At 45.5% G+C, this 19,106-nt stretch overlaps 1 protein-coding gene across 1 annotated transcript in view; it reads right to left on the bottom strand.

Moving 5' to 3' along the window:
* nfasca (neurofascin homolog (chicken) a) overlaps nt 1-19,106 on the bottom strand; it is a 191,924-nt gene that overhangs the window by 116,474 nt on the left and 56,344 nt on the right. Inside the window, exons 4-9 of the mRNA XM_068057443.1 lie at nt 17,267-17,422; nt 16,722-16,739; nt 10,656-10,761; nt 6,866-7,062; nt 4,451-4,573; nt 2,585-2,755 (exon numbers count right to left, since the gene is read on the bottom strand). Of these exons, the coding sequence (XP_067913544.1) occupies nt 2,585-2,755; nt 4,451-4,573; nt 6,866-7,062; nt 10,656-10,761; nt 16,722-16,739; nt 17,267-17,360 (709 nt within the window). The 5' untranslated portion in view covers nt 17,361-17,422. The remainder of the gene's footprint in view (nt 1-2,584; nt 2,756-4,450; nt 4,574-6,865; nt 7,063-10,655; nt 10,762-16,721; nt 16,740-17,266; nt 17,423-19,106) is intronic.

Raw genomic sequence — 19,106 nt, 5'->3', positions numbered from 1 at the left:
GAAACATCTGCCGTACACTCGGGGTATGGTTCCATGCGTTTAATCAGTTCTCCAGCACCTCCTGCCGAATAGCCAATTCTCTGAGTGTCAGACTAGATGGTTAGTATAAGCCTACTAGTCGATAATGGTGGGAACCTAACCAAAGCTGATCTCGTCCTCACCTAATCTTCCAGAAGGAGGTCACTGGATAGTAATCCGGAGCAGGAACCCTGGTTGATTTGTATTTCCCCGTTTCTCTAGCATGAGATCTACTGTCAAAACCCCAAACTACCACCTCAACTGAGATCAGGACAGACCAATGATCAAAGTTGGAACCTTGTTGGTGTACAAGGGTCTGTTTTGCACTGGGCAATGCATTTACCAACCAGTACTGCTCAGGGCAGCTTGCTGGATTCCCAGCTTTTAAGCCTGAACATTATTGTTGAGGAGGATTCATATGATCATAGATTGACACAGCACAGATGGAGGCCATTCTGCCCATCGTGCCGTGCTGTCTTTTAGTCCCACTCCCTGACATTTCCCAATAGCCCTGCAAATTTTCCCCCTTCAAATATTTATCCAATTCTCTTTTGAATGATATATTGGACCTGCTTCCTCCAGCCTTTCAGCCAGTGATGATACCTCGCTGCATAAAACACATTTCTCCTCATCTCCCACTCTGGTTTTTGTGCCAATTACCTTAAATCTGGGTTCTCTGGTTACCAAACCTTCTGCCATTGGACAGAGTTTCTCATTCTTTGGTCTATCAAAACCCTCCATGATTTTAGGCACCCCTATCAAATCTCTCCTTAACTTTCTCTGCTCTAAGAACAATCCAAGCTTCTCCACGTAACTAAAGTCCCACATCCCTGGTATCTCCTCTGCATCTTCTCTAAGCCAATCCTTTGCCTGCTAATTTTAGGAAAGACATTAACCCCTTTAAATTGAGCATTAACATAGCATAGAAAGGAGTTTAATATTAACACATTAAGTATTCATCTGTCATTATCTCCATCAGCAGTTTTTAGGGTGTAACTCTTTGCAGCATGTTCTAAGGCTGAAGGCCTAAACAATGATTTACACTGGCCTGATGGGAACGATCACTCTGCTGGGAACGATCGCTCTGCTGGGAATGATCGCTCTGCTGGGAATGATCGCTCTGCTGGGAACGATCGCTCTGCTGAACCAGTAAACGTGATGTCCCCATGATATTGGGCCTCAGGTCTCATTTACATGTGGCCAGTGAGCTACAGGGCAGCATGCTGACATGCTTACTGCTGAAGAGGATTGCTGTGTCACCTGCAGCAGCCCTCCAGTGAGACTGGAAGGGGTGGGGAGGGAAAGCAATTGGAAGGTGGGAAGGGGGTGGGGTGATAGTGGGGGCCAAAATGACTGGGAGAGGGAGGGGGCAATGACCTGGACAAGGAGTGGGGACAATCAGGAAGGGCCAAGTGGAAGTGGGAAGGAGCACTCCTATTTCTCTCGAGTTCACATTTGGGTAAGTATATTTTACAGAAGTTTACCTTGTTGGTGCCGGCAGATAGCAGTCCCTCTGAGGATCACCCATTAGGTCGCACAAAGACCACATTTTCCTAAACACGTTGCCCACGCGCAGGTTGCATTCAGGGCAAACCAGTTTGGTAAAGGGGGCATCAAATAAGCGTTAGGCCCCTTTATTTGTACATGTAAATGGCTTGATCCCAGATTCAGGCATAGGCCCTGGATGCCTCCTTAGATTCCAATACCAATATGGCACATGGTGTACTTCCTGCCCGCCATATTGGGCAATTTTGTGCCTTTGTAAAATGGGCACAGTCCCATCGAATTTCTAGGCTGTAGATACTACCTGCATGGGTGGGATTAACTGGTTAAAACGTGACAGCAGTTTAAGGTTCTGAATTCCCCCATCCGTGCCTCCACATGACAGAATAATCTCTATGGGATTATTGTACTCTCCTGTGGGGAATTCTCTGGTGGGAGCAATTCGCCTGTTGGCTGGGAGACACACCTGCAATTGTAGGAATAATGGAAAACCTAATGTGTCAGGATCTTTGTCTAGTGGTGCTATTCCTTTGACAGCAGCTTCCAAATCTGTGACCTCTACCAGCCAGAAGAGCAAGGGCAGCAGGCATATGGGACATCACCACCTGCAAGTTCCTCTCCAAGTCACACACCATTCTATATCGCCGTTCCTTCACTGTCGCTGGGTCAAAATCCTGGAGCTCCCTCCCTAACAGCACTGTGGGGGTACTACACCACATGGACTACAACGGTTCAAAAAGGCAGCTCACCACCACCTTCTCAAGAGCAATTAGGGATGGGCAATAAATGCTGGACTTGCCAGCAACACTGACATCCTGTGAATGAATGAAAGGAAACCATCTCTTCTGGGAACTCCTGGGTGTGCAGACGCTGTACCACACATGAACTGATGGGCTCAGGTTCCTTGGCATCATATTCTCCAGGTCCGACTGATCTCCTGAAGGTGTGTCAAATCCATCATAAAACGTTAATCAAAGACCCTCTGCCTCTTGGTGCACAGTGAGCACACACTGGGAGTGAAAGCTGTTAGTGGAGAAGTTAGAGGGTCGAGGTTGATACTTACTGGTCATCACTTTGATGGTGATGGGGTTTTTCTGCTGGATGGTGTGGGTGAAGAGGAACCGGGCATTACAGATGTAATCAAAGCGAGCGTCACCACGCACCACATTGGAGAAGTACAGGTCCCCATTCAGGCCCTGAGACACGCGTTTATCCTGCGGGATCGACTCCATCACTAGGAACAGACAAGAGATCACTCGGCACAATCAATGTCAATGAGCACGTTCAGAGTCTCAGTCTCCTCAGAACAACCTCTCCCACAATCTTAGCTCCAAGAAAAATACCTCAGATCCTTAAAAAGTAAACATACTGAATTAACATGGATGTATAAAATTTGCCACTCAATTAATCTAACTATTTATTACTTCTGCATTGACACCTCACAGAAAACTCTATGAATCAAGTTACTGCCTCGATCCACTTCTTCTCACTTAAAGCCCCACTGTTGCAAACTGATTACTGTACAGAATGGCTTTAATATTCTAAAACATGTAACACTCCTTTGATATACTCCGCATCCTTCACTGTACCAGCTTCCAATATATTCTTGCCCACCACTGGAATTTTCTAGCATACCCCTTGTACCCCTATAAAGCAACACGCTCCAGTGTATTCATCCCAGGCCCCTCACCATAGCTCTACCCAACACACTCAGGTGCCCCCACTACAGTGCTGCACCTTATGTGAACATATGAACAATGATGGACACTTCTAGCCCATCCAGCCTATCTCACACAATTGTGATTCCTTGTGTATCCTAACATACATTCTCCATCCAACCAAAAACCATGTGATCTCCTGGGACAGGCAATAAACCAGACAAAAACCCAATCCAATTTGGGGGAAAAAGAATTTGGGAAATTCCCCACCTAGGTGATCGGAATTGGTCCAGGAGATGACTCTGGCCCTGAATTTCCTGCAGTACCTGCCTTCTGGAAGAGGTGATGTCTGTCCCAGCTAGAAACAGGTCCAGCTCTCGCTCATTATACCCTTCATGATATAAATCACAACCCTGCACATGCTTTTATGTCCTCTGAATTTATATCATTGACTTTTCCCAATTTTCATCACTTTCCTCTGCTCCTTTCCTGAAGACGCTGACTCACGTTGAGGTAGTTATGCCAGAGAGAATGGAGTAAGAATCAGACAGAGGGAAGGAGAAAGAAGTAAAGGAAAGGAGAGAAAGAGAGGGGAAGAGAATGAGAGAAAAAGACAGAGTAAGGTGAAGAGCGTGAAAGAGTATGAGAAACAGAGGGAGAGAAAGAAGTGATAAATAGGCAATGAGTTAAAGAGCAAAGGAGGGACAGAGGGAGATTGAAGGGTAAAGAGAGGAAAGAGAGTGAGGAAGGGGAGAGAGGGTGAGAGAGAAAATTCAGAGAGGGGAGGGAGTGGAACAGATGTAGAGAAAGCAAAAAAGTGGGTGAAAATGGTCTTCGCCACTAGTGAATTGGCAGCATTGTTTACATTAAAGTTAATGGAAGAGAAGGTTGAGCGTGGTGTAGAACAAGGCTGGCGATTCACTATGAGCACCTTTCACACTACTGGCGAAGACCATCTTCACCCTAAAGAAACAAAAGAGGAAACGAGAAACAGACACATCCTGGTGAGGAACAAATTGTAATGGCTTTAAACAAACTGCTTGCCTCTGCTGGGATTCAAACATTTCTAGGTACATGCCCATGGGGAGGTACTGAAAGCTGAGGAAAGCTGCCTGGACCCACCACACACTGAAAATGCAAGATAATCAGGGAAGTAAACAGTACAGCTACTATCCTACTGATTCCAGGGACGCCATTTTAACTTCATTTCCGTGCATGAATTAAATGTCAACAGAATATAATAGTCCAAGGACCAACTTGGCAAAACTTACAGCTGTCCATCCAGAAGATGACAGGAGGGGGGAGTCCGGCAGGAGGTTGGCAGGGAAGAATCACTGGTGCTCCTTCCTGAACCACAAAAGGCTCCAGCGTCTCCTTCCTCCACAGGGGAGCCTCTAGACATCAAAAACCACAGATAGAGACAAGAGATCATCAATGACAACAGATCACAGGGTGCTCTGACACATCCCGGTGAGGAACAACTAGCAATGGCTTTAAACAAACTGTTGGCCTCTGCTGGGGTTCAAACATCCCATGGGGAGGTACAGAAAGTCAAGGGGAGAACCCAACAAAAAAGGAAAAGTTCAAACATCACCAAAAGAAACTTTTAAGAAATCTGTAACTCAACACAGCAGGGTATCATTAATGCCATGAGTTGAGTTAATGCACCCATTTTATGCCTGAAATGAGAAGAGACAGGTTGGCCCTGAATTTCCTCATTTTTTGGCGCAATAGTGTAAGTACAGTGCAAAGACGATCTTCAAGCCCAAGAGATTAAAGAAATTTGCGTGCAAATGACTTCCCCCGTTATCAGCTACACCCCAGTTTCCTCCATCTGCTGCGTCAATCAGCAGAACAATTGACGAATGCCTCCACTGGTTATTAAATAGCTCCACCCCCGCCCCCCCCACCCCGTTAACACCCCCTAATTCATGAGACCGACTCATCTGAATTTCCTGCTTTTGTGCCAATTCTGAAAATTTACACCCAAAATATTTCTGATGTCTTACGGTGATTGGTTTAAAACTAAAATGCATTTCTCCTGACTGAGACCCGGGTCTGCATTTTCTGTATCTTTGAAAACAGTGTTATGGGTTACAGAATGAGTTATATTGAAAAGTAAACATACTTCAATATGATTGCATTTTCTTAAACATGCTGTGCCTAATGTGCATCAATGATGGTTTGATGGCTTCAAACTATAATTTACAGACACTCCCTAAGTGTCTGTAAATGAGGGACTTAAAGAAGGAATATAGCCAGAAATTTCAGTGGAAGTTGCCGTTGGCAAGATTGGCGTAAAAGGAGATGTAAATTTCGAGATAACTTGCCCGTTGCGGAAAATTTCAAGCCTATGTAGTTTGGGTACAGATCTCAGGAAGCGAGCGCGGTTACAGAACTTGGCTCTGAGTTTCAGAAGTGGGGCTGTCCCAATTTTCTGCTCTAACTCTGGTGAAAAATTGGCGGAACACCAAGAGAAATGGCGTTTACGCCAAAGTTAGGGCACGAAATGGTTCAACTGCCATGGAAATTCAGGGCCCCCCGTGTTTTCTCTTTGCAGGGCACGAGAGTTGAAGGCATTCTTGACCAAAGTTATGTGTCAGAAGGAGGTTTTGAGGGACTTGAAGAAAAGATGACAGGTTTGCATTTCCAGAATGTCATTCATGACCACAAGATGTCTCAAAGCATTTTACAGCCAATGAAGTACTTTTGAAGTGCAGTTATTGTTGTAATATAGGAAACGCTGCAGCCAATTTGCACACAGCAAGTTCCCACATACAGCCACGTGATAATGACCAGATAATTTGTTTTAGTGATTGATTGAGGAATAAATATTGGTTAGAATACTGGGGCTAACTCCCCTACTCTTCTTCGAAATAATGTCATGGGATTTTTACATCCACCAGAAGGCGAACAAAGAGGAGGGGTTTAGGGAGAGAGTCCCAGAGAGTGGAGCTCAAGGCTCTTCCACTGAGGAGGGGCTGAAGGGAGAGGGACATTAGGCAGGGGGTCCCAGTCGGAGATTGAAGAGCATAGGCTGGAGGAGGTTGATGATGTGGGGTGAGGCCATCGAGGGATTTGTCGATGAGGCCAATGATTTCAAATTTGGGGTTCACGCAGCCAATGGAGGATTGGAGTAATGGGCGAGGGATTTAGACAATGGACACTATACTGTTTTAATTTGTCCAGTCTCTCACCCAGACAATGCAAAATCGTCTTATTCAATCACACGAGCCCACTTGAGGCACTATTCTTTTGATTGATTCCCGAGTTGTGGCTGTCACTGGCAAGGCAGTCATTTGTTGCTCATTCTTACAACTGAACAGCTTGCAGGCTAGTTCAGAGAGCAGTTAAGAGTCAAGCACACTGGTCAAGGATTGGTGTTACAGATCAGTCAGACTGGGTAAAGCTGCCCGGTTTCCTTCTCTAAAGGTCATGTGTGAACCAGTTGGGTTTTTACAATGTGACTTTTGCTGGCGCCAGATTTTTTTTTCACCTGAATTCAAATGTCAAACTGCCGTGGGGGGATTTAAATTCCCATCATCTGGATTACTAATCCGGACCTCTAAATTACGAGTCGAGTAAACATAACCACTACACTATCCCACCTCGATATATGCTACACAAAAGACAGTGACTATTTCTAAATTTAACCCAACTAGCACAGATTCAGCCCTCTCTCTTACTGGAGACTCGGAGGAATATTCTATGGGAGAATGCGGTCCCATGGTCATTCCTCGCTGAGCACTGATACTCCCCCTCATAGTCCTCCGCTCGGCCGCTGTAACGGAAGTCCATTGTAAGGGTCCCTGATCGTGATCTCATCGATACTCTGGAATCTTTGGCAACATTGAAGAACTTTCCATTGCGGGTCCACGTGAAGCTGTGGAGATATAGTCAGCCAATCAGTTCACGAATCATGCTCCCCCATCTAAGAAATACATCTGGGACAAACACGATTTCTTCAAGACTACTTGGAAATATAGTTTGTTCCAGTACAGCTACAACACTGGCATTTACCCTGTAATGTGGAAAATTGCCCAGGTATGTCTTGTACACAAAAAGCAGGACCAGTCCAACCCGGCCAATTACCGCCCCATCAGTCTACTCTCAATCATCAGTAAAGTGATGGAAGGTGTCATTGACAGTGCCAACAAGCGGCACTTGCTTAGCAATAAACTGCTCAGTAATGCTCAGTTTGGGTTCTGCCAGGGCCACTCAGCTCCTGACCTCATTACAGCCTTGGTTCAAACATGGACAAAAGAGCTGAACTCAAGAGGTGAGGTGAGAGTGACTGCCCTTGACATCAAGGCAGCATTTGACTGAGTATGGCATCAAGGAGCCCTAGCAAAACTGAAGTCAATGGGAATCAGGGGGAAAACTCTCCGCCGGTTGGAGTCATACCTACCGCAAAGGAAGATGGTTGTGGTTGTTGGAGGTCAATCATCTGAGCTCCAGGACATCACTGCAGGGGTTCCTCGGGGTAGTGTCCTAGGCCCAACCATCTTCAGCTGCTTCATCAATGACCTTCATTCAATCATAAGGTCAAAAGTAGGGATGCTCGCTGATGATTGCACAATGTTCAGCACCATTCGCGACTCCTCAGATACTGAAGCAGTCCGGTGTAGAAATGCAGCAAGACCCAGACGATATCCAGGCTTGGGCTGACAGGCGGCAAATAACATTTGTGCCACACAACTGCCAGACAATGACCATCTCCAATGTGAGAGAATCTACCCATCTCCCCTTGACATTCAATGGCATTACGATTGCTGAATCCCCCACTATCAACATCCTAGGGATTACCATTGACCAGAAACTGAACTGCAGTAACCATATAAATGCCGTGGCTACAAGAGCTGGTCAGAGGCTAGGAATCCTGCGGTGAGTAACTCACCTCCTGACTCCCCAAAGTCTGTCCACCACCATCTACAAGGCGCAAGTCAGGAGTGTGATGGAATGCACTCCACTTGCCTGGATGGGTGCAGCTCCAACAACACTCAAGAAGCTCGACACCATCCAGGACAAAGCAGCCTGCTTGATTGGCACCCCATCCACAAACATTCACTCCCTCCCCCACCGACGCACAGTGGCAGCAGTGTGTATCATCTACAAGACGCACTGCAGCAACGCACCAAGGCTACTCAGGCAGCACCTTCCAAACCCGCGACCTCTACCAACTGGAAGGACAAGGGCAGCAAATGCATGGGAACACCACCACCTGCAAGGTCCCCTCCAAGTCACACACCATCCTGACTTGGGAACTATATCGCCATTCCTTCACTGTAGCTGGGTCAAAATCCTGGAACTCCCTTCCTAACAGCACTGTGGGTATACCTACCTCACATGGTCTGCAGCGGTTCAAGAAGGCAGCTCACCACCACCTTCTCAAGGGCAATTAGGGATGGGCAATAAATGCTGGCCTAGCCAGCGATGCCCACGTCCCATGAATGAATAACAATTTTTTTAACGTATATATCTCAGTTCCTAACTCCACTATACCGACAATCTCTTTGGGACCCCTCTGCAAATACTAAGACACATACAGGGACTCTTTCCAGTGGCCCCACAAAAACTGGCGCATTCCTGGGACCTTACTGCAGATACTCACGCATTCCCAGGGAACCCACTGCAGAAACCGACGCATTCGCGGAGACCCTGCTGCAGAAACTAACACATTCCTGGGGACCCCCAGAAAATAAAGGCAGACTGCACTGTGAGTGTTAGCCTGGGTTATGTGCTCAAATCTCTGGAATGGGATGATTTATGGTGAGCATGCTAGCCACTGAGCCAAGGTAAACATCATACTTAATAAGAGTTGTTCAAAAACATTAAAAGACCAAAAGGCAGTGCAATGAAGCAGATTAACACCCATCACATCCTCTCTTCCAGTTTCGCACAGATCCTGTCGGCAGAATCAAGGATTAAAATCAGCAGAGGTAAAAATAAACATTGCAAGCTCAGCCACTTTATTTGCCATTTGGATCCAAGCAACAGCTGACACAAGCAGTAATTTCTTGACAGGGTTACATTAACCAGGATTCAATCCAGACCATGGCATAAAAGATCAGGCTGTGATCTGCATGAAAAGGGCAGGCAGGTTGCATCAGTACAAAAACATCCATCCTGTGTCCAGCTTGAGTCTGCACACTGAGCAGGACTGCCACACAGGTTATAAGCACACAGGCCAGTATAAAGACAACCACAGCCCAATAATCTTTACAAGGTTCTAGACAAGGAGAGGGAGAGAGAGGCAGCAGAGTCACCCCAAACCGGATCACAAAGTCACAGGAGTCCAGGACTTCTGTTATGTGGACAGACTAGAGAAGCTGGGAATGTTGTCCTTAGGGGAAAGACGGTTATGGAGAGATTTAACATCGCTGTTCAAAATTATGACGGGTTTGGATAGAGTAAATTGGGAGAAACTGTTTTCCACTGGCAGGAGGGTCAGCAACCAGAGGACACAGATTTAAGTAAAAGAACGAGAAAGGAGAGATGGGATGATTTTTTTTTGTGCAGCTAATAATGGTGATCTGGAAAGCACTATCTGGTGGGAACAGATTACATAATAACATTGAATTAAATAAATACTTAAAAATTAAATAATTTACCAGGGTATGGGGAAAGAGCAGGGGAGTGGGACTGATTGGGTAGCTTGTTCAAAGAGCCAGCTCTGGCACAATGGGTCGAATGTCCTCATTCTCCACTGTATCATTCTACAACACATTGGGGTGGGGTCAATTTTCTTCTTGACTTCTTTTCCAGCTTCGTATCTTAGGCGGAAGTTTAGTGAAAGCCCCGTTCACGTTGGTAAGTGAGATTTCTATCGAAATAATGGTAGCGGAGCGGAAGATGTCACAAGGCAATTCCCTCTATTGATCATCATGATTAATTTAGGCAGCACAGTGACACAGTGGGGGCGGCACAATGGCGCAGTGGTTAGCACCACAGCTCCAGCGACCCGGGTTCAGTTCTGGGTACTGCCTGTGCAGAGTTTGCAAGTTCTCCCTGTGACCATATGGGTTTCCACCAGGTGCTCTGGTTTCCTCCCACAGTCAAAGACTTGCAGGTTGATAGGTAAATTGGCCATTGTAAATTGCCCCTAGTGTAGGTAGGTGATAGGAGAATGGTGGGGATGTGGTAGGGAATATGGGATTAATGTAGGATTGATTAAATGGGTGGTTGTTGCTCAGCACAGACTCAGTGGGCTGAAGGGCCTGTTTCAGTGCTGTATCTCGAAATAAAAAATAAAATAAAACCCAAGGAGAGGATTCCTGCTGTGGATATTTGAGCATTTGCACTGCAGTACTTGGTTTCAATCACCAGAGGTCACTAAAGCCACAGAAGTGATCATTAGAGGTTGATACTGTGCACTGTAGGGCTCTGGGTGTTTTCCCCATCTGCACTCCCCATCTAGTCATGCTGAGGTCCTGGGTGATAATGCACCCACTCACATCACTGTAAAGAGTTACGTACGCAGGTGTTGGGTTCCCCTTCCCTTCGCAGTAGATAATTACGTTATCCCGTGGATCGACGATGTAATCTTTTGGAGACTGCTTGGTGATGGTTGGAGGTTGGGCCACTGCAAAAAAAAAAATTAAAACAAGAAATAATAATATTAACATGTTTCGAACTGCAATATGGACAGAACAGCACCATGATCTTCTTTCTCTTCTCAACACCCAGGTATTTCTACTCTAAACTGAAATTAAGACACATCACACTGTGTCTTGCTCTGACCTTGTTTCCCCAGACTAAGCTATGGGACTCTGCATCTCCCTCAGGTTTCCCTCCCTCCCTCCTACAAGGTTTTAAAAATCAACTGGTGGTCGAGAGGACCACAGAGGGAAGAGGAGAGAAAATTATGAGGAATGGGAGGAGAGAGTATGAGGGAGGGGAGAGGATGAGGAGGGGGGGGGGGGGAAAAGAGTAAAAAGAGAAAAAGAGAAGAGGACAGATCAAAATTAGCCTTCCCCAACTCCTCAGCCTAGTTTTAAATGAAGGAAAATGTGGAATAATGATATCAATGCATTGCGAAATGAACCCAGCTACCGTGACACCACAATTTTTGTGGTAGTGTGAAGATGTACATCCGGAGGCTGGATCTACAAGTAGCTTTTGATATCAAGTGCTCTATTAGATGTGACACGCATTCCATGCAGGTATAATACCACAGGCCCTGATATCAGAGAGAGAGAGAGAGACAAGCTGAAGAGAAAGGAAACCCAGTTGGACTCCTGTGCATATGAATCCAGCTGAGCGAACAGGGACCCAGCTGCGAACAAACAGATGGATAGAAGAAGAGTGAGACGAGACCCAGGTGACAGTGACTTGCAGCAGACACAGTTAGATGTAAGCCAGGCCTCTAAAGATTGCACTAAGCTTGGCAGACAGGTGCTAATGGAAGATCAGAAAATGCATACAAAATGGTCAGATTAAACAACCACGGCCAGATTAAACACTGGGGACGGGGGGCGGTGGTAATTTCAATCCTTACTGAGCTCAAAGACCTACCACAAGAAGCCTGGTTACAGCAGCTCCTGGCTGCAATCTCATGCAGCAAGCAGCTGACCCAATTTTACCTTCATAGCAACAAAGCAAATCTTTAAGAGATTAATACTGCATGCGGATTATGCAGCAGTGAAGATGACGCAAACTGAAGGCCCCTTCAAATGGCTAAAGAAAAGGTAGCAAGATCATGGTCTCAAGACTGCGAAGAGACGTGAGCCCGACAGTTAGGCTGGGAGCCGATGCTAGTGCCCTCCAGTGTTGACCCCCACCAAAATATGCAAGGTGAAGATGTTGCCATTCTTTATCTCCATGGCCTTCAAACTGGGCCAGTTGGTAGCGTTCTCACCTCTGAGTTTGAAGGTTGTGGGTTTATGCCCCGCCTCCAGAGCCTTGAGAACATAATCTAGGTTTATACTTCAGTGCAATACTGAAGAAGTGCTGCACTGTCAGAGATGCTGTCTTTTAGATGAGATGTTAAACCAAAGTCCCATCTGCCTTCTCAGGTGGATGCAAAAGATCCCATAGCACTATTTCTAAAGAGAGCAAAGGAATTCTCCTTGGTGTCCTAGCCAATATTTATCCTTCAGTCAATATCGCTAAAACAGATTATATGGTTAATATCTCATTGCAGTTTGTGGGACCTTGCTGTGCATAAAATTGCTGCCACGTGTTTCCGACACTACAACAGTGACTACACTTTTAATTGGCAGTAAAGCGCTTTGGGACATCCTGAAGATGTGAAAGTCGCTATATAAATGCAAGTCCTTATCTTTTTATCAGAGTTGTATAGCAGCAATCCCATTGGGTCTCTACGTTAAGAAAGGATAAAGTTCTACAACAGGAAATACAGGTTTGGTCTGCACTGCTAAAGCTTCCAAATCTGGTTCGTCTTAAAAACAAACAATCAGTTGATTCCTTCATCCAAGCCCATCTTCCAGTTAAAATTACATAGAATATGCGGTATAGAAACAGACTATTTAGCCCAATTCCACCCGGGCCACTTGGTTCCAGACCTCATTACAGCCTTGGTCCAAACATGGACAAAAGAGCTGAACTCCAAAGGTGAGGTGAGAGCCCTTGACATCAAGGCAGCATCTGAGTGTGGTGTCAAGCAGTCCTAGCAAAACGGGAGCCAATGGGAATCAGGGGAAAGACGTTCCATTGCTGGAGTCATATCTAGCACAAAGGAAGATGGTTGTGGTTGTTGGAGGCCAATCATCTCAGCCTCAGAACATCGCTGCAGGAGTTCTTCAGGGTAGTGCCTGAGGCCCAATCATCTGCAGCTGCTTCATCAATGACTTTCCCACTATCATAAGGTCAGAAGTGGGGATGTCCGCTGATGATTGAACAATGTTCAGTACCATTCGCGACTCCTCAGATACTGAAGCAGTCCTTGCCTGCATGCGGCAAGATCTGGATAACATTCAGACTTGGGCTGATAAGTGGCAAGTAACATTCATGCCACACAAGTGCCAGGCAATAATCACCTCCAACACGAGAGAATCTAACCATCTCCTCTTGCCGTTCAATGGCATTACCATCGCTGAAACCCCCACCATCAACATCCTGAGGGTACCATTGACCAGAATCTTTACTGGACCAAAATACTGTAGCTATAAGAGCAAGTCAGAGGCTGGGAATTCTTGAATGAGTAACTCATCTCTTGACTCCCCAAAGCCTGTCCACCATCTACAAGGCACAAGTCAGGAACGTGATGGAATACTCTCCACTTGCCTAGATGGGCACAGTTCCAACAATACTCAAGAAGCTCGACAGCATCCAGGACAAAGCAGCCCACTTGATTGGCACCCCATCCACCACCTTCAACATTCTTCTTCTTAGGCAGTTCCTTGGGATCAAGGATGACATGCTTCCACTCTGGTTCAATGGATTCTGAGATGGCTGATAAGTCCAATGCGTGAACTGTAGACTCTGCCACATGAGGGGCAGGTGGTGCTTGAAGGGTCAGGTAGATGAGTAGTTTGGAGGCTTGTATGCTCCCTCCGATGCCTCAACTTTGCCTCTGCATGTGCCCGACCAAGTCCCTCAAGGTGTACAATATTTTGCATCAGTCTTCACGGTGGAGGACACTATAAACATCCCACAGATATCGGATAAGCAAGGAGCTAATGGGAGGAAAGATCTTGTAACAGTCTCTATCATGAGGGACAAGTATTTGACAAACTAATGGGACTAAAGGCAGACAAGTCACCAGGACCTGATGGCCTGCAACCAAGGGTTTTAAAGGAAGTGGCTGCAGAGATAGTGGAGGCATTGGTCAAAATATTCCAGAACTCACTGGATTCTGGGAGGGTCCCAGCAGATTGGAAAACTGCTAATGTTCAAGAAGGGAGGGAGATGAAAAGCAGGAAACTATGGCCAGTCAGCCTAACATCGGTCATTGGGAAAATGCTAGAGCCCATTATTAAGGAAGAAATAGAAGGACATTTAGAAAAGCTTAATGCAATCAAACAGAGTCAACATGGTTTTGTGAAAGGGAAATCATGTTTGACAAATTTGCTAGAGTTCTTCGACAATATAACAAGCAGAGTTGCTAGATGTAGTGTATTTGGATTTTCCAGAAGGCATTGATCAGGTGCCACATAAAAGGTTATTGCACAAAATAGGAGCTCATGGTATTGGGGGTAATGTATGAGCATGGATTGAAGATTGGTTAACTCACAGAAGACAGAGAGTCGGGATTAATGGGTCTTTTTCACGTAGGAAAGATGTAACTAGTGGAGTGCCACAGGATCAGTCCTAGAGCCTCAATTATTTACTATCCATATTAATGACTTGGAGGAGGGGACAGAGTGCAATATATCCAGATTTGCTGACGATACAAAAAATAGATGGGAGGGCATGTTGTGATGAGGACATAAGGAATCTGCAAGTGGATATAGATAGGTTAAAAGAGTGGGCAAAAACTTGACAGATGAAGTTTAATATAGGAAAGCATGAGGTCATGCACTTTGGTAGGAAGAATCAAAAGGCAGACTATTATTTAAATGGAGAGAGACTTCAAAAAAGTGCAGCACAGAGGGATCTGGGTGTTCTTGTGCATGAAACACAAAAAGTTAGCAAGCAGGTGCAGCAAGTAATTAAGAAGGCAAATGGAATTTTGACCTTTATTGCTAGGGGGTTTGGAGTTTAAAAATAAGGAAGTCTTGTTACAACTGTACAGGGTGTTGGTGAGGCCACACCTGGAGTACTGTGTACAGTTTTGGTCCCTGTATTTAAGAAAGAATATACTGGCATTGGAGGCAGTTCAAAAGAGATTCACTAGGCTGATTCCTGGGATGAAGGGGTTGACTTATCAAGAATGGCTGAACAGGTTAGGCCTTTATTCATTCGAGTTTAGAAGAATGAGGGGTGATCTTATTGAAACGTACAAGATTCTGAGGGGGCTTGACAGGGTAGATGTTGAGAAGATGTTTCCACTAGTGGGGGAATTTCGAACTAGGGGGACATAGTTACAGAATAAAGGGACACTCATTTAAAACTGAGATGCGAAGGAATTTTTTCTCTCAGAGGGTAGTGAATGTCTGGAATTCTCTACCCCAGAGAGTTGTGGAGGCTAGATCACTGAAAGTAGTTAAAGAGGAGGTAGATAGATTTTTGAAATATCAGGGAGTTGAGGGCTATGAGGAGCTGGCACGAAAGAGGAGTTGACACCTGGGGCAGATCAGCCATGATCTTATTGAATCGTGGGGCAGGCTTGCGGGGGCGGATGGCCTACTCCTGCTCCTATTTCTTATGTTCTTATGTTCCTGAGTGAGCTTTCTCCATCTAGGACAGTCACGAGCCAGGGACTCCTAGGAGGCGACAAGGATGTTTGATCTCTTCAGGGATGCTTTGAAGACATCTCCAAACTGTTTCCGCTATCCTTGTGGGAGACTCCTGCCGCAACCAAGTTCTGAGTAGAAGAGCTACTTCGGGAGTCTGGTGTCAAGCATGCAAACAGCATGTCCCACCACTCATTCCCTCCACCAATGGAACACAGTGTCAGGGTGTACCATCTACAAGATGCACTGCAGCAACTCACAAGGCCTCCTTTGAGAGCCAAACCTGCAACCTCTACCATCTAGAAGGACAACAATGGCAGTAGACGCCACCTGCAAGTTCCCCTGCAAGCCACACACCATCCTGACTTGGAACTGCATCGCCGTTAGTTCACTGTCGCTGGGTCAAAATCCTGGAACTCCCAACAGAAATGTGGGTATAGCAAAACCACGTAGACTGCAGTGGTTCAAGGAGGAGACTCATCACAACCTTCTCAAGGGCAATTCTATCAGCCTCTTGTGGCAGCGAGTTGCACATTCTAATGACTGAGTCAAGAAATTGCTCCCTATTGGATTTATTCAATGATGGCTTCGGTTGTGACTTTAGGAGAAGGATGGGAAGTTCGACATCCTGGGAAAGAAGGAAGTAGAGTAGCAGGAGTTACATCCAACTTTCGATTTTTACAGTATTTAGGGAAGAGGAAAACTAAGTGACATGGTAGGAAACAGCAGAGAGGAATGTTCAGAGGAGCACTGACCATAGTATCGATAAAATAGAGAGAGAGAGCCATGAGTGGTTACGATGGAGATAGAAACTAACGGCTAGCATTCAGAGAGGACTCCCTAGTTTATGATCTGTTATATCATGGCCAGAAGCAGAAAACCTATGCTGATGACCCATGTTGAGTGACATTCCATTGACATCTGGTACTCTCTTGAACCTCACCCAAATGGGCATTCTTCCTGTGCAGCCTAAACAATGTACCTGCAGGATATTCAACTGCTGAGGCATCACAGTAGAGATTGGCTGGGGGTAGGGGCAATCCTAGCATTGAGCCTCTTGACTTTCCATTCGCCTTCTACTCTACAATTCAAGACCTTCAGAGCTTGGTTTAATAGCACTGCATCTGTGTCGTCGTCTGTCCCAACCCCAACCACTCACTCTTAGTTCGAGCTGGAGGCAGGACAGTGAGTCTCCTCAACAGGGCACCTGATAGTTACAGACATAAGAGAAATGGTGAGAACTTACACTCTCTCTGAAGGCTTGCTTTTGTCCCATTGTTGGCAAATTGAGGGAACATAGAGGTGAGGAAATAAACAGGTTAGCAAAAGAGATAAGAGCTATAACCGCTGACGACATAGAGGCACTATTAATACACACTACTTATTAATACACTATTTATTCATATTCCCTTCATATTAATATGCACTACTTGTTAATCAAATCTGCTTGTTAACACAGGCCTATTAACACACTACCCTTATTAATATATTCTGCATATTACACACTTATTAATACACACTAATTATTGACACACACTATTTATTAACATAAACTGCTTGTTAACACACCCTGATGATTAACACACTGATTATTAAGAGACATTGTTTATTAATACAAACGACTTTGTTAATACACCCTGATAATTACACACACTGATTATTAATATAAATTGCTTGTTGAGCTGGGTGAGAAATTGGCCTTTGGAATTTTCCACACACACTCCCATCAAATCCTCACTGCAATCACCTTCACCCCTACAAATGTCACACTTGCTGACTTGTAACACTTACGATCAAGAGGGACTTCAATGGACGTAATTAGATGGCACAGGGACAAGATAAACACCAATCCAGTGTGTAGTAAGCTCCCTTCCCTTGGCAGCATTTCCGGCTTTTAAATGCTCCCCAAGTACAGCGCAAACCCAGTTGTTCTCTGGCACGAGTCACCTGTTGGCAAACAAACAGCAAAGAACTTGAACAAAAATCACTAAGTGCGTTGTTCCCACTGTGGAAAGCATTGAACTAACAAAGACAACTGAACGATCCTCCCCTAAAGACCTGAATCCACACGTTAAAGCTGTCCTGGTGATAATAACCTGTATTTAGCTGGAGCAATAAGCATAGTAGAATGTCCCAGTATGCTTCACAGGAACGGAATCAAACAAAAACTGACCTGATCCAAAGGGGGAGACATTAGGACAGGTGATCAGAATCTTGGACAAAGTGGTAGGTTTTAAGGAGAGTCTTAAAGGAGGAGGGAGAGACAGAGAAGTTTAGGGAGGGAATTCCAGAGCTTAGGGGCTAGATAGCTGAAGTCACAGCCGCCAATGGCGGGGTGAAGTAAGTGGGGGGATGCGCAAGAGGCCCAAATTGGAAATCTATAGAATTCTCAGAGGGTTCTGGTACTGGAGCAGTTAGTAGACTAGCCATTCAAGGAGAAGGTTCACTCAGGGGCAACTAGGAATGGGCAACAAATGCAGTCTTTGCAATACTCACATCCCGAAAACAAATACAGAAAATATACGTTTAAATTGCTGAAAAGTAAATTTAAACCACAGTTATCCAGGGCGATCTCCTTTACTAAAAGAGGGAGAAATGACAGGTTAGTGGAGACAAGATGAAACTGAGCTATTCAAAGTGCAGCTGCATGCTAAAGATGTGTGCGTGTGAGACGCAGCGATCAATAGTTCAAATGGCCTTTAATCATCCCTGACTTTTTCATATTTTTTTAGACCTGGCCCATGATTGATGCTGCCTGCAGAATCATTCTGTCTGGGGAGTTAATTCACGCTCAACCCATGAGCTAGGTGCTGCAATCATTAACTCTGTGAATAGATTGTCCTTTGACCTGTGGCTTTCATGACCTATTCTTCAGAAAAGGTCACAGCCTGAGCTTTAGTTTCCTCATTTCCCTTTCCATCCTCTATTATCGTTAACGCACAGCATGACCCACCACCCTCAATACAAAGCACAGGCAGATGGAAGAGGCAAGCAGGTGCCTTGGGGTCAACACTTAGAAGATGAGGGAGGCTGAACACACTGGAGTAAGACTCGTGTCAGCTCCTAGGTGACCTTGCAGGTCAGTGTCTGCTGAGACCCTCACAGGTCAGGGCTTGATAAACACTGACAATACTTCAGAAATCGACAGCCTGGAGATCAATGAATCTGTGCCAATAAAGCTCAATTTAAGTGCCAGCTGTGGTTCACTGACAGCATCTTGCATTGGAGTGCGATGGTTTGTGGGTTCAAGCCCCACTCCGGGACTTGCATGTGTGATTTAGCCTGACAGTTGAGTGCAGCATCGATGAAGTGCTGTCTTTCGGATGAGATGTTAAACTGAGGCCCCATCTGCCCTCTCAGGTGGATCTCATTGCATTATTTTGAAGAGATGCAGGGGAGTTCTCCCTGGTATCCTGGCCAATATTTCTCATCCCCTTATTATCCAGGGGAAGTTCTCCAACCCCCAGTTCAACTGAATTTGCTTTATCATTCCGACATTACAACAGTGACTATATTTTAAAAAGTACTTAATCGGCTGCAAAACGCTTTGGAACGTCCTGCATTTAAGCTAGATAAGCATAAGAGGGAGAAGAGGACAGAGGGCTCTGGTGATAGGATTAAATAAGGAAGG

The sequence above is a fragment of the Heterodontus francisci genome, chromosome 25, assembly GCF_036365525.1.
Source record: "Heterodontus francisci isolate sHetFra1 chromosome 25, sHetFra1.hap1, whole genome shotgun sequence".
NCBI classification, from domain to species: Eukaryota; Metazoa; Chordata; class Chondrichthyes; order Heterodontiformes; family Heterodontidae; genus Heterodontus; species Heterodontus francisci.
The sequence above is the reverse complement of the archived record's forward strand: the minus strand, read 5'-3'. Positions and strand labels throughout refer to the sequence as shown.